The sequence below is a fragment of the Zonotrichia leucophrys genome, unplaced genomic scaffold (assembly GCF_028769735.1).
Source record: "Zonotrichia leucophrys gambelii isolate GWCS_2022_RI unplaced genomic scaffold, RI_Zleu_2.0 Scaffold_143_115142, whole genome shotgun sequence".
Taxonomy (NCBI): domain Eukaryota; kingdom Metazoa; phylum Chordata; class Aves; order Passeriformes; family Passerellidae; genus Zonotrichia; species Zonotrichia leucophrys.
Window position 1 is genome coordinate 87,615 of NW_026992348.1, and position 13,331 is coordinate 100,945.

The 13,331-nt window shown below is 53.4% G+C and overlaps 1 protein-coding gene across 1 annotated transcript in view; it reads left to right on the plus strand.

Annotated features, from left to right (window-relative positions):
- SMARCA4 (SWI/SNF related, matrix associated, actin dependent regulator of chromatin, subfamily a, member 4) overlaps positions 1 to 11,857 on the plus strand; it is a 75,008-nt gene extending 63,151 nt beyond the window's left edge. The window contains exons 34-39 of the mRNA XM_064737961.1: positions 1,917 to 2,167; positions 4,655 to 4,763; positions 6,068 to 6,169; positions 8,593 to 8,725; positions 10,610 to 10,752; positions 11,571 to 11,857. Of these exons, the coding sequence (XP_064594031.1) occupies positions 1,917 to 2,167; positions 4,655 to 4,763; positions 6,068 to 6,169; positions 8,593 to 8,725; positions 10,610 to 10,752; positions 11,571 to 11,603 (771 nt within the window). The 3' untranslated portion in view covers positions 11,604 to 11,857. The remainder of the gene's footprint in view (positions 1 to 1,916; positions 2,168 to 4,654; positions 4,764 to 6,067; positions 6,170 to 8,592; positions 8,726 to 10,609; positions 10,753 to 11,570) is intronic.
- Positions 11,858 to 13,331: the final 1,474 nt, after the last annotated feature.

Here is a 13,331-nt window from a genome sequence, read left to right on the forward strand (position 1 = left end):
AGGTTCTCCAATCCCAAAGATCTCCAATCCCAAGGTTCTCCAATCCCAAAGATCTCCAATCCCAAGGTTCTCCAATCCCAAGGATCTCCAAGCCCAAGGAGACCCAAATCCCAAATCCTCTGGATTGAGATGATCCCAAACCCCTGCAGATCCCAAACTCCTGTAGATCCTAAATCCCCTTGGTTCTCCACCAGGCCATCGAGGAGGGCACCCTGGAGGAGATCCAGGACGAGGTCCACCAGGAGAAGTCCTCTGGATTGAGATGATCCCAAACCCCTGTAGATCCTAAATCCCCTTGTCTCCACCACCAGGCCATCGAGGAGGGCACCCTGGAGGAGATCCAGGACGAGGTTCTCCAGAAGAAGTCCTCTGGGATTGAGATGATCCCAAACCCCTGTAGATCCTGCAGATCTCCAACCTCTGTAGATCCCAAACCCCTGCAGATCCTAAATCCCCTTGGTTCTCCACCAGGCCATCGAGGAGGCGGAGGTCCACCAGGAGAAGTCCTCTGGATTGAGATGATCCCAAATCCCAAACCCTCTGAGATTGAGATGATCCCAAACCCCTGTAGATCCCAAATCCCCTTGGTTCCCCACCAGGCCATTGAGGAGAAGGAGGTCCACCAGAAGTCCTCTGGATTGAGATGGTCCTAAATCCCCTTGGTTCTCCACCAGGCCATCGAGGAGGGCACCCTGGAGGAGATCCAGCAGAAGGAGGTCCACCAGAAGTCCTCTGGATTGAGATGATCCCAAACCCCTGTAGACCCCAAACCTCTGTAGATCCTAAATCCCCTTGGTTCTCCACCAGGCCATCGAGGAGGGCACCCTGGAGGAGATCCAGGAGGAGGAGGTCCACCAGGAGAAGTCCTCTGGATTGAGATGATCCCAAGCCCCTGTAGATCCCAAATCTCTTTGGCTCCACCATCTCATGGATCTCCAACCCTGTAGATCCCAAACTCCTGTAGATCCTAAATCCCCTTGGTTCTCCACCAGGCCATCGAGGAGGAGGAGGTCCACCAGGAGAAGTCCTCTGGGACTGAGATGATCCCAAATCCCAAACCCTCTGAGATTGAGATGGTCCCAAATCCCCTTGGTTCCACCACCAGGCCATCGAGGAGGGCACCCTGGAGGAGATCCAGGAGGAGGAGGTCCACCAGAAGAAGTCCTCTGGATTGAGATGATCCCAAATCCCAAACCCTCAAAATTGAGATGATCCCAAACCCTGCAGATCCCAAACCCCTGTAGATCCTAAATCCCCTTGTCTCCACCACCAGGCCATCGAGGAGGGCACCCTGGAGGAGATCCAGGAGAAGGAGGTCCACCAGAAGTCCTCTGGATTGGGATGATCCCAAACCCCTGTAGATCCTAAATCCCCTTGGTTCTCCACCAGGCCATTGAGGAGGAGGAGGTCCACCAGGAGAAGTCCTCTGGGATTGGGATGATCCCAAACCCCTGCAGATCCTAAATCCCCTTGGTTCTCCACCAGGCCATCGAGGAGGGCACCCTGGAGGAGATCCAGGACGAGGTCCACCAGAAGAAGTCCTCTGCATTGGGATGGTCCCAAACCCCTGTAGATCCTAAATCTCTTTGGCTCCACCATCTCATGGATCTCCAACCTCTGTAGATCCTAAATCCCCTTGGTTCCACCACCAGGCCATCCAGGAGGAGGAGGTCCACCAGAAGTCCTCTGGGATTGAGATGGTCCCAAATTCCAAACCTTCTGAGATTGAGATGGTCCTAAGTCCCTGTAGATCCTAAATCCCCTTGGTTCCACCACCAGGCCATCGAGGAGGGCACCCTGGAGGAGATCCAGGAGAAGGAGGTCCACCAGGAGAAGTCCTCTGGATTGAGATGATCCCAAGCCCCTGTAGATCCCAAACACCTGTAGATCCTAAATCCCTTTGGTTCCACCACCAGGCCATCGAGGAGGGCACCCTGGAGGAGATCGAGGAGGAGGTCCGCCAGAAGAAGTCCTCTCGCAAGCGCAAGCGGGAGCCCGAGGGACCCCCGGGACCCCCGGCGGGCGCCCGGAGCCGCGACAAGGACGAGGAGATCCGGAAGCAGAAGAAACGAGGGCGACCCCCGGCCGAGAAGTTGTCCCCGAACCCACCGCCCCTGACGCGCAAGATGCGCAAGATCGTGGACGCCGTCATCAAGTACAAGGACAGGTGAGGAGGACACGTCGGGATGGGCGGTTCCTGCAGGTTCCCGGGGGTTCCTGAGGGTTCCTGAGGGTTCTAGATGGGCCTGGAGGTTCTTGGTTGTCATCAAGTACAAGGACAGGTGAGGAGGACACGTCGGGATGGGCGGTTCCTGCAGGTTCCTGAGGGTTCCTGCAGGTTCCTGGGGGTTCTTGAGGGGTTCTTGGAGGTTCTTGGTGGGTCTGAAGGTTCCTGGTTGTCATCAAGTACAAGGACAGGTGAGGAGGACACGTCAGGATGGGCGGTTCCTGAGGGTTCCTGCAGGTTCCTGGGGGTTCTAGATGGGCCTGGAGGTTCTGGAGGTTCTTGGTTGTCATCAAGTACAAGGACAGGTGAGGAGGACACGTCGGGATGGGCGGTTCCTGCAGGTTCCTGGGGGTTCTTGGGGGTTCTTGAGGGTTCCTGCAGGTTCCTGGGGGTTCTTGGAGGTTCTTGGTGGGTCTGAAGGTTCCTGGTTGTCATCAAGTACAAGGACAGGTGAGGAGGACACGTCGGGATGGGCGGTTCCTGCAGGTTCCTGAAGGTTCCTGGGGGTTCTTGAGGGTTCCTGCAGGTTCCTGGGGGTTCTTGAGGGTTCCTGGAGGTTCCTGAGGGTTCTAGATGGGCCTGGAGGTTCTTGGTTGTCATCAAGTACAAGGACAGGTGAGGAGGACACGTCAGGATGGGCGGTTCCTGCAGGTTCCTGGGGGTTCTTGAGGGATCTGGAGGGTCCCAGATGGTCCTGGAGTTTTCTCATAATGAGATGATGAGGATGATGAGAATGATGGGATGATGATGATGATGGGAGGAGGAGGACAAGGATGAGGATGAGATTGATAAGATGATGATGATGAGGACAATGATGATGATGATGATGATGATGATGATGATGATGACAATGTGATGATGACGATGATGATGATGACAATGATGATGATGATGATGACAATGATGATGATGATGACAATGATGATGATGACAATGATGATGATGATGATGATGATGATGATGATGATGATGATGATGACGATAATGATGATGATGATGATGATGATGATGAGACGATGATGATGATGATGATGATGATGGGGAGGACACTGGGATGATGATGATGATGACGATGATAATGACAATGACAATGACAATGACAACAATGATGATGATGACAATGATGATGATGACAATGTGATGATGGTGCTGATGACGATGCTGGTGATGATGATGATGATGACGATGAGATGATGATGATCATGACAATGACAATGATGATGATGATGATGATGACAATGATGACAATGTGATGATGGTGCTGATGACGATGCTGGTGATGATGATGATGATGACGATGATGATGATGATGATGATGACAATGACGATGACGATGATGATGATGATGACAATGATGACAATGTGATGATGGTGCTGATGACGATGATGATGCTGGTGACGATGATGACAATGACGATGATGCTGGTGACGATGATGACGATGATGATGACGACGATGAGATGATGATGATGGTGACGATGACAATGACGATGACGATGATGGTGACGATGACAATGGCGATGATGATGCTGGTGACGATGACAACGATGATGATAATGACAATGACGATGATGATGGTGACAATGACGACAATGATGAAGATGATGATGACGAATTAATGATGACGATTATGATGATGACAAAGATGACAGTGATGATGATGATGATGATGACAATGATGATGATGATGATGATGATGACGATGACAATGATGACGATGATGATGGTGCTGATTACAATGATGATGATGACGATGATGCTGGTGACGATGATTACAATGATGCTGGCGATGACAATGGCGACGATGCTGGTGACGATGATGATGCTGGTGACGACGATGATGACGATGATGGTGACGATGATAATGAGATGATGATGATGACGATGACAATGATGACGATGTGATGATGGTGCTGATGACAACGATGATGATGACGATGATGACGCTGACAATGACGATGTTGCTGGTGATGATGATGATGACAATGATGGTGACGATGATGATGACGATGATGATGATGATGACAATGATGATGGTGACAATGATGAGTGTAATGAGATGATGATGCTGGCGATGATGATGATGACGATGCTGGTGACAATGATGATGATGATGATGACGATGACAATGATGACGATGATGCTGGTGACGATGATGATGATGATGATGATGGTGACAATGATGATGATAATGAGATGATGATGATGATGATGACAATGATGACAATGACTATGATGATGATGGAGATGATGATGATGATGAATGATGGAGATGATGAAGGTTGAATGAAGGATGACGATGATGATGACAATGATGACAATGATGATGATGATGATGGTGACGATGATGACAATGATGATGACGATGATGACGATGATGATGATGGTGGCGACGAAGGCGGCGCTGACGCCCGTGTCCCCCCGCAGCAGCAGCGGGCGCCAGCTCAGCGAGGTTTTCATCCAGCTGCCGTCCCGCAAGGAGCTCCCCGAGTACTACGAGCTCATCCGCAAGCCCGTGGACTTCAAGAAGATCAAGGTAGCTCCTGGCCTCCACCGGGGTCCATCAGGGTCCATCGGGGTCCATTGGGGTCCACCAGGATCCACCAATGTCCACCAGGATCCACCAGGGTCCATCGGGGTCCATTGGGGTCCACCAGGATCTACCAATGTCCACCAGGGTCCACCAATGTCCACCAGGATCCATCAGGGTCCATTGGGGTCCACCAGGGTCCATCAGGGTCCACCAATGTCCACCAGGATCTACTGGGGTCCACCAGGATCTACTGGGGTCCACTGGGTCCACCAGGGTTCATTGGGGTCCACCAATGTCCACCAATGTCCACTAGGATCCACTGGGGTGCACCAAAGTCCATCAGGGTCCACCAGGACCTCCTGAGATCCACCAGGGTCCATTGGGGTCCACCAGAATCCACCAGGGTCCATCAGGATCCATTGGGGTCCACCAGGATCCACCAGGATTCACCAGGATTCACTTGGGTCCACCAGGATCTACTGGGGTCCACCAGGATCCATCAGGGTCCATCGGGGTCCACCAATGTCCACCAGGATCCACCAGGATCCACCAATGTCCACCAGGATCCACCAATGTCCACCAGGGTCCATTGGGGTCCACCAGGATCCACCAGGGTCCATCAGGATCCATTGGGGTCCACCAGGACCTCCTGGGATCCACCAGGGTCCATTGGGGTCCACCAATGTCCACCAGGGTCCACCAGGATCCATTGGGGTCCACCAGGGTCCACCAATGTCCACCAGGGTCCACCAGTGTCCACCAGGATCCACCGGGGTCCACCAATGTCCACCAGGGTCCACCAATGTCCACCAGGGTCCATTGGGGTCCACCAGGGTCCATCAGGATCCATTGGGGTCCACCAATGTCCACCAGGATCCACCAGGGTCCACCAGGATCTACTGGGGTCCACCAGGACCTTCTGGGGTCCACCAGGGTCCACTGGGGTCCACCAGGGTCCACTGGGATCCACCAGGATCTACTGAGGTCCACCAGGGTCCACCAGGATCCACTGGGGTCCACCAGGATCCACCAGGACCTTCTGGGGTCCATCAGGATCCACTGGGCCCCACCAGGGTCCACCAGGATCTACGGGGGTCCACTGGAGTCTGGGGGGTCTGATGGCTCCTGGAGGTTCCTGGAGGTTCTACTGGGGTCCACCAGTGGATCCTTGAAGTTCCTTGAGGTTCTTGGAGGTTCCTGGAGGTTCCTGGAGGTTCTACTGGGGTCCACCAGTGGATCCTTGAGGTTCCTGGAGGATCTCCTGGGCTCCACCAGGCCCCACCGTGACCGCGGTTCCTCCCGGGCAGGAACGGATCCGGAACCACAAATACCGGAGCCTCAACGACCTGGAGAAGGACGTGATGCTGCTGTGCCAGAACGCGCAGACCTTCAACCTCGAGGGGTCCCTGGTAGGAGAACCTGGGGTGGGACAACCTGGAGGGGACAACCTGGGTGGGACAACCTGGAGGGGACAACCCCTGGGGTGGGATCTGTGGTGGGATCTGTGAGGGACAACCTGGGCCAGAACGCGCAGACCTTCAACCTGGAGGGGTCCCTGGTAGGAGAACCTGGGTGGGACAACCTGGAGGGGACAACCTGGGGTGGGATCTGTGGTGGGATGGGATCTGTGAGGGACAACCTTGGCCAGAACCCAGACCTTCAACCTGGAGGGGACAACCTGGAGGGGACAACCTGGGGTGGGATCTGTGGTGGGATGGAACCTGGGCCAGAATGCGCAGACCTTCAACCTGGAGGGGTCCCTGGTAGGAGAACCTGGAGGGGACAACCTGGAGAGGACAACCTGGAGGGGACAACCCCTGGGGTGGGATCTGTGGTGGGATGGAACCTGGGCCAGAACACCCAGATCTTCAACCTGGAGGGGTCTCTGGTAGGAGAACCCTGATGGGACAACCTGGGTGGGACAACCTGGGGTGGGATCTGTGGTGGGATGGAACCTGGGTCAACCTTGAGGGGTCCTTGGTAGGACAACGTGGGATGGGATCTGTGGTGGGATGGAACCTGGGCCAGAACGCGCAGACCTTCAACCTGGAGGGGTCCTTGGTAGGACAACCTGGGGTGGGACAACCCTGATGGGACAACCTTGGGTGGGATCTGTGAGGGACAACCTGGGCCAGAACCCAGACCTTCAACCTGGAGGGGACAACCTGGGGTGGGATCTGTGGTGGGATGGAACCTGGGCGAGAACACGCAAACCTTCAACCTGGAATAGTCTGGTAGGAGAACCTGGATGGGACAACCTGGGGTGGGATCTGGGGTGGCCAGGAATGTCCAAGAGTGACCAGGGAAGACCAGAACTGACCAGGAGTGACCTGGAGTGACCAGGAATGGCCTGGAATGAGTTGGAATGACCAGGGATGACCAAGACTGACCAGAACTGACCACAAGTGACCAGGAGTGACCATGAGTGACCAGAACTGATGAGTGACCGTGAGTGACCATGAGTGACCACGAGTGACCATGACTGACCAGAACTGACCACGACCGACCATGACTGACCACGACCGACCATGAGTGACCACGACCGACCACGAGTGACCATGAGTGACCACGAGTGACCATGAGTGACCAGAACTGACCACGACCGACCATGAGTGACCATGACTGACCATGACTGACCACGACCGACCAGACCAACCATGACTGACCACGACCGACCATGAGTGACCACGAGTGACCATGACTGACCAGAACTGACCATGACTGACCACGACCGACCATGAGTGACCAAGACTGACCACGACCGACCACGAGTGACCAGAACTGACCAAGACTGACCACGACCGACTAGAACTGACCATGAGTGACCGCGAGTGACCATGACTGACCATGACTGACCACGACCGACCACGAGTGACCATGAGTGACCACGACTGACCAGAACTGACCAAGACTGACCACGACCGACCACGAGTGACCATGAGTGACCACGACTGACCAGAACTGACCATGACTGACCACGACTGACCAGAACTGACCACGAGTGACCACGAGTGACCACGACTGACCAGAACTGACCAAGACTGACCATGACCGACTAGAACTGACCATGAGTGACCACGAGTGACCATGAGTGACCACGACCAACCGTGAGTGACCGCGACTGACCGCGAGTGACCAGAACTGACCGTGACTGACTGCAAGTGACCGCGACTGACCGCGAGTGACCAAGACTGACCAGAACTGACCATGACTGACCACGACCGATCACAAGTGACCGCGAGTGACCATGAGTGACCAGAACTGACCATGACTGACCACGACCGACCATGACCGACCACGAGTGACCAGAACTGACCATGACTGACCACGACTGACCACGAGTGACCACGAGTGACCAGAACTGACCAAGACTGACCACGACCGACCACGACTGACCATGACTGACCACGACCGACCACGAGTGACCGTGAGTGACCGCGAGTGACCATGACTGACCAGAACTGACCAAGACTGACCATGACCGACCGTGAGTGACCACGACCGACCACAACTGACCGTGACCAACCACGAGTGACCATGAGTGACCACGAGTGACCATGACTGACCACGACTGACCACGAGTGACCGTGAGTGACCACGAGTGACCATGACTGACCAGAACTGACCAAGACTGACCATGACCGACCACGAGTGACCATGACTGACCAGAACTGACCATGACTGACCAGAACTGAACCAAGACCACAACTGACCACGACCGACCATGACTGACCACGACTGACCAGAACTGACCATGACTGACCACGACCGACCACGAGTGACCGCGAGTGACCATGAGTGACCAGAGCTGACCGCGAGTGACCGTTGTCAGATCTACGAGGACTCGATCGTGCTGCAGTCGGTGTTCACCAGCGTGCGGCAGAAGGTGGAGAAGGAGGAGGAGAGCGACGGCGAGGACAGCGAGGAGGAGGAGGAGGCCGAGGAGGAAGGCTCCGAGTCCGAGGGTGCGCCGGGGGTCCGTGGGGTTGGTGGGATTGATCAATGGGATCAATGGGATTGATGGGATGGGATCAATGGGATTGATTGGATGGGATCAATGGGATTGGATGGGGTCGGTGGGATCGATGGGATTGATCGGATGGGATCAATGGGATTGATCGGATGGGATCAGTGGGATCAATGGGATTGATCGGATGGGATCAATGGGATCGATAAGATTGATCGGATGGGATCAATGGGATTGATGGGATGGGATCAATGGGAGCGATGGGATCAATGGGATTGGATCGGATCAATGGGATCAATGGGATCGATGGGATTGATCGGATGGGATCAGTGGGATCAATGGCATTGGATCGGATGGGATCAATGGGATCGAGGGGATCGATCAGATGGGATCGATGGGATCAATGGGGTCAATGGAATCAATGCGATTGATCGCATGGGATTGAGGGGATTGATCGGATGGGATCAGTGGGATCAATGGCATTGGATCGGATGGGATCAATGGGATTGAATGGGATCAATGGGATCGAGGGGATCGATCAGATGGGATCGATGGGATCAATGGGATTGGATGGAATCGATGGGATCAATGGGATTGATGGGATGGGATCAATGGGATCAATGGGATTGGATGGGGTCAATGGGATCGGATGGGATCGATGGGATCAATGGGATTTATCGGATGGGATCAATGGGATTGATGGGATTGGATGGGATCAATGGGATTGATGGGATGGGATCAATGGGATCAGTAGGATCAATGGGATTGGATCAATGGGATTGATGGGATTGATGGGATGGGATCAATTGGATGGGATCAATGGGATCGATGGGGATCAATGGGATCGGTAAGATTGATCCGATGGGATCAATGGGATCAATGGGATTGATCTAATGGGATCAATGGGATTGATTGGATGGGATCAATGGGATTGGATGGGGTCAATGGAATTGGATCGATGGGATCGATGGGATGGGATCGATAAGATTGATCGGATGGGATCAATGGGGGTCAATGGGATCAATGGGATTGATGGGATGGGATCAATGGGGGTCAGTGGGATCGATGAGATTGGATGGGGTCAATGGGATCAATGGGATTGATGGGATGGAATTGATGGGATGGGATCAATGGGATTGGATGGGGACAATGGGATCAGTGGGACCAATGGGATTGGGATTGGGATGGGTGAATTGGATCAATGGGATGAGGTCAGTGGGATCAATGGGATCCTTGGGATTGGGATTGGGATGGGATCAATGGGATGGGATCAGTGGGATCATTGGGATTGGGATTGGGATTGGGGTGGGTGAATTGGATCAATGGGATGAGGTCAGTGGGATCAATGGGATCCATGGGATTGGGATTGGGATGGGATCAATGGGATTGGGATTGGGATTGGGATTGGGATTGGGATTGGGATTGGGATTGGGATGGGATGAATGGGATGGGATCAATGGGATCAATGGGATTGGGATCTGGAATTGGGATCTGGGATTGGGATTGGGATGGGTGAATTGGATCAATGGGATTGGATGGGATGGGATGAATGGGATGGGATGGGATGAATGGGATGGGGTCAGTGGGATCAATGGGATTGGGACTGGGATTCAGGATCGGGATCTGGGATTGGAATCGGGATTGGGATTGGGATCGGGATTGGATCAATGGGATGGGATCAATGTGATCCATGGGATCCATGGGATTGGGATGGGATCAATGGGATCCATGGGATTGGGATTGGGATGGGATCAATGGGATGGGATCAATGGGATCCATGGGATTGGGATCTGGGATTGGGATGGGATGGGATCAATGGGATCCATGGGATTGGGATTGGGATGGGATCAATGGGATTGCTCATTCCCCCGCCCCCCCCCAGCGCGCTCGGTGAAGGTCAAGATCCGCCTGGGCCGCAAGGAGAAGGTTCCGGAACGCGGCAAGGGCGGGCGGCGCCGGGGGGGGCGGGGGGGGCGCCCCAAACCCCTCCTGAGCGACGACGAGAGCGACGACGAGCAGGAGGAGGTGGGACCCCAAAACCCACCCCAAAACTGACCCCAAAACTGACCCCAAATCCCAAATCCTGACCCCAAAACTGACCCCAAACCCCAAATCCTGACCCCAAATCCTGACCCCAACATCCAAACCCATGATCCCAAAACCCTGACCCCAAACACGATCCTGACCCAAATCCTGACCCAAATCCTGTACCCCAAATCTGACCCAAACCCAAACCTGACCCCAAATCCCAAAATCCTGACCCAAATCCTGACCCCAAATCCCAAACCCTGACCCCAAAACTGACCCCAAATCCCAAAATCCTGACCCCAAATCCTGGTGAAGATCCCAAACCCAAATCTGACCCAAATCTGACCCCAAATCTGACCCAAATCTGACCCCAAATCCTGACCCCAAATCCCAAACCTGACCCCAAATCCCAAATCCTGACCCCAAATTCTGGGAGAGACCCCAAACCCAAAATCCTGAACCCAAATCCTGACCCCAAAACCTGACCCATACCCAAATCCTGACCCAAATTTGGAGAGATCCAACCCAACCAAAATCCTGAACCCAAATCCCAAATCCTGAACCCCAAATCCTGGACCCCAAATTCCATCCTAAAACCCCAAATCCTGATCCCAAATCCCCCAAATCCTAAAATTCCGACCCCAAATCCTGACCCCAAATCCCAAATCCTGACCCCAAATCCCCCAAATCCTAAAATTCCGACCCCAAATCCTGACCCCAAACCCCATAAATCCCAAATCCCACCCCAAATTCCGACCCCAAATCCCAAATCCTGAACCCAAAATCCCCATTTCTGACCCCAAATCCGTCCCCAGGATCGCTCCGGCAGCGGCACCGAGGACGACTGAACCCCGAACATTCCACGGCTCCGGAACTCTGAGAAACCCCAAAAAAAAACCCCAAAAAAACCCAAAAAAAACCCCAAAATTCCCCTCCCCCCGTAGCTCCGACGGCAGCGACGCCGCAATTCCCAAAAATCCTGAAAACCCCAAAAAAATCCCCAAAAAATCCCCAAAAAAACCCCAAAATCCGCGCCCGTATTTATACCCGGGTCAGCCCAGGTGGGCCTGGATTGGCCTGGGTTGGTCCAGGTGGTCCCAAATCCGGATTGGCCCAAATTTGGATGGTCCTAAATCCCCTTGGATGATCCTAAATCCTCTTGGACCATCCCAAATCCATCCTGGGTGTTCCTAAATCCATCCTGGACCATCCTAAATGCTCTTGGGTTGGTCCTAAATCCATCCTGGTATCCAGGGGCTGGATTGGCCGGTGCAGGTGGTCCCAGGTCCAGATTGGCCCAAATTTGGATGGTCCTAAATCCCCTTGGATGATCCTAAATCCTCTTGGACCATCCCAAATCCATCCTGGATGATCCTAAATCCTCTTGGGTTGGTCCTAAATCCATCCTGGATTGGCCTGGGTTGGTCCAGGTGGTCCCAAATCCAGATTGGCCCAAATTTGGGTGGTCCTAAATCCCCTTGGATGTTCCTAAATCCTCTTGGACCATCCTAAATCCATCCTGGGTGCTCCTAAATCCTCTTGGGTTGGTCCTAAATCCATCCTGGATTGGCCTGGGTTGGTCCCAGGTCCAGATTGGCCCAAATTTGGATGGTCCTGGATGTTCCTAAATCCCCTTGGACCATCCTAAATCCATGGTGGATGCTCCTAAATCCTCTTGGTTCCTAAATCCTCCTTCTGGACCATTCCCAATCAATTCCATGGACCTGTCTGGATGCCTAATCCTTGAATCCAATCATTGAATGCTCCTAAATCTCTATCTTGGACCATCCCAATATCCCATCCTGGTGTTCCTAAATCCCTTTGGACCATCCCAAATCCATCTTGGACCATCCTGGATGTTCCAAACACTAAATCCTCTTGGATCATCCAAATCCATCTGAACCATCCAATCCATCCTGGGTGTTCCTAAATCCCTTGAGACCATCAAACACTGGACCATCCTAAATCCATCCTGGACCATCTGGATTCCTAAATCCCTTGGATCATCCCAGACCATCCTAAACATCGGTATCCTAATCGTTCCCAAATCCATCCTGGACCATCCCAAATCCATCCTGGATGTTCCTAAATCCCTTTGGACCATCCCAAATCCATCCTGGGTGTTCCTAAATCCCCTTGGACCATCCTGGACCATCCCAAATCCATCCTGGATGTTCCTAAATCCCTTTGGACACCAAATCCCTTGGACCATCCCAAATCCGTCTTAAACCTCTAAATCCATCCTGGATGTTCCTAAATCCCCTTGGACCATCCCAATCCATCCCAACCATCTGGCCATATTCTTGGATCTCCCAAATCCATCTTGGACCATCCTGGATGTTCCTAAATCCCTTTGGACCATCTTGGACCATCCCAAATCCATTCTGGGTGCTCCTAAATCCCTTTGGACACTGCCCCAAATCCATCTGGAGCTTCCTAATCCCCTTGGACCATCCGAAAATCCCTTGGATTCCCTAAATCCTCTTGGACCATTCTGGACCACCCCAAATCCATCTTGGACCATCCCAAATCCATCTTGGACCATTCCAAATCCCCCCTGGGTGTTCCCGCCCCCC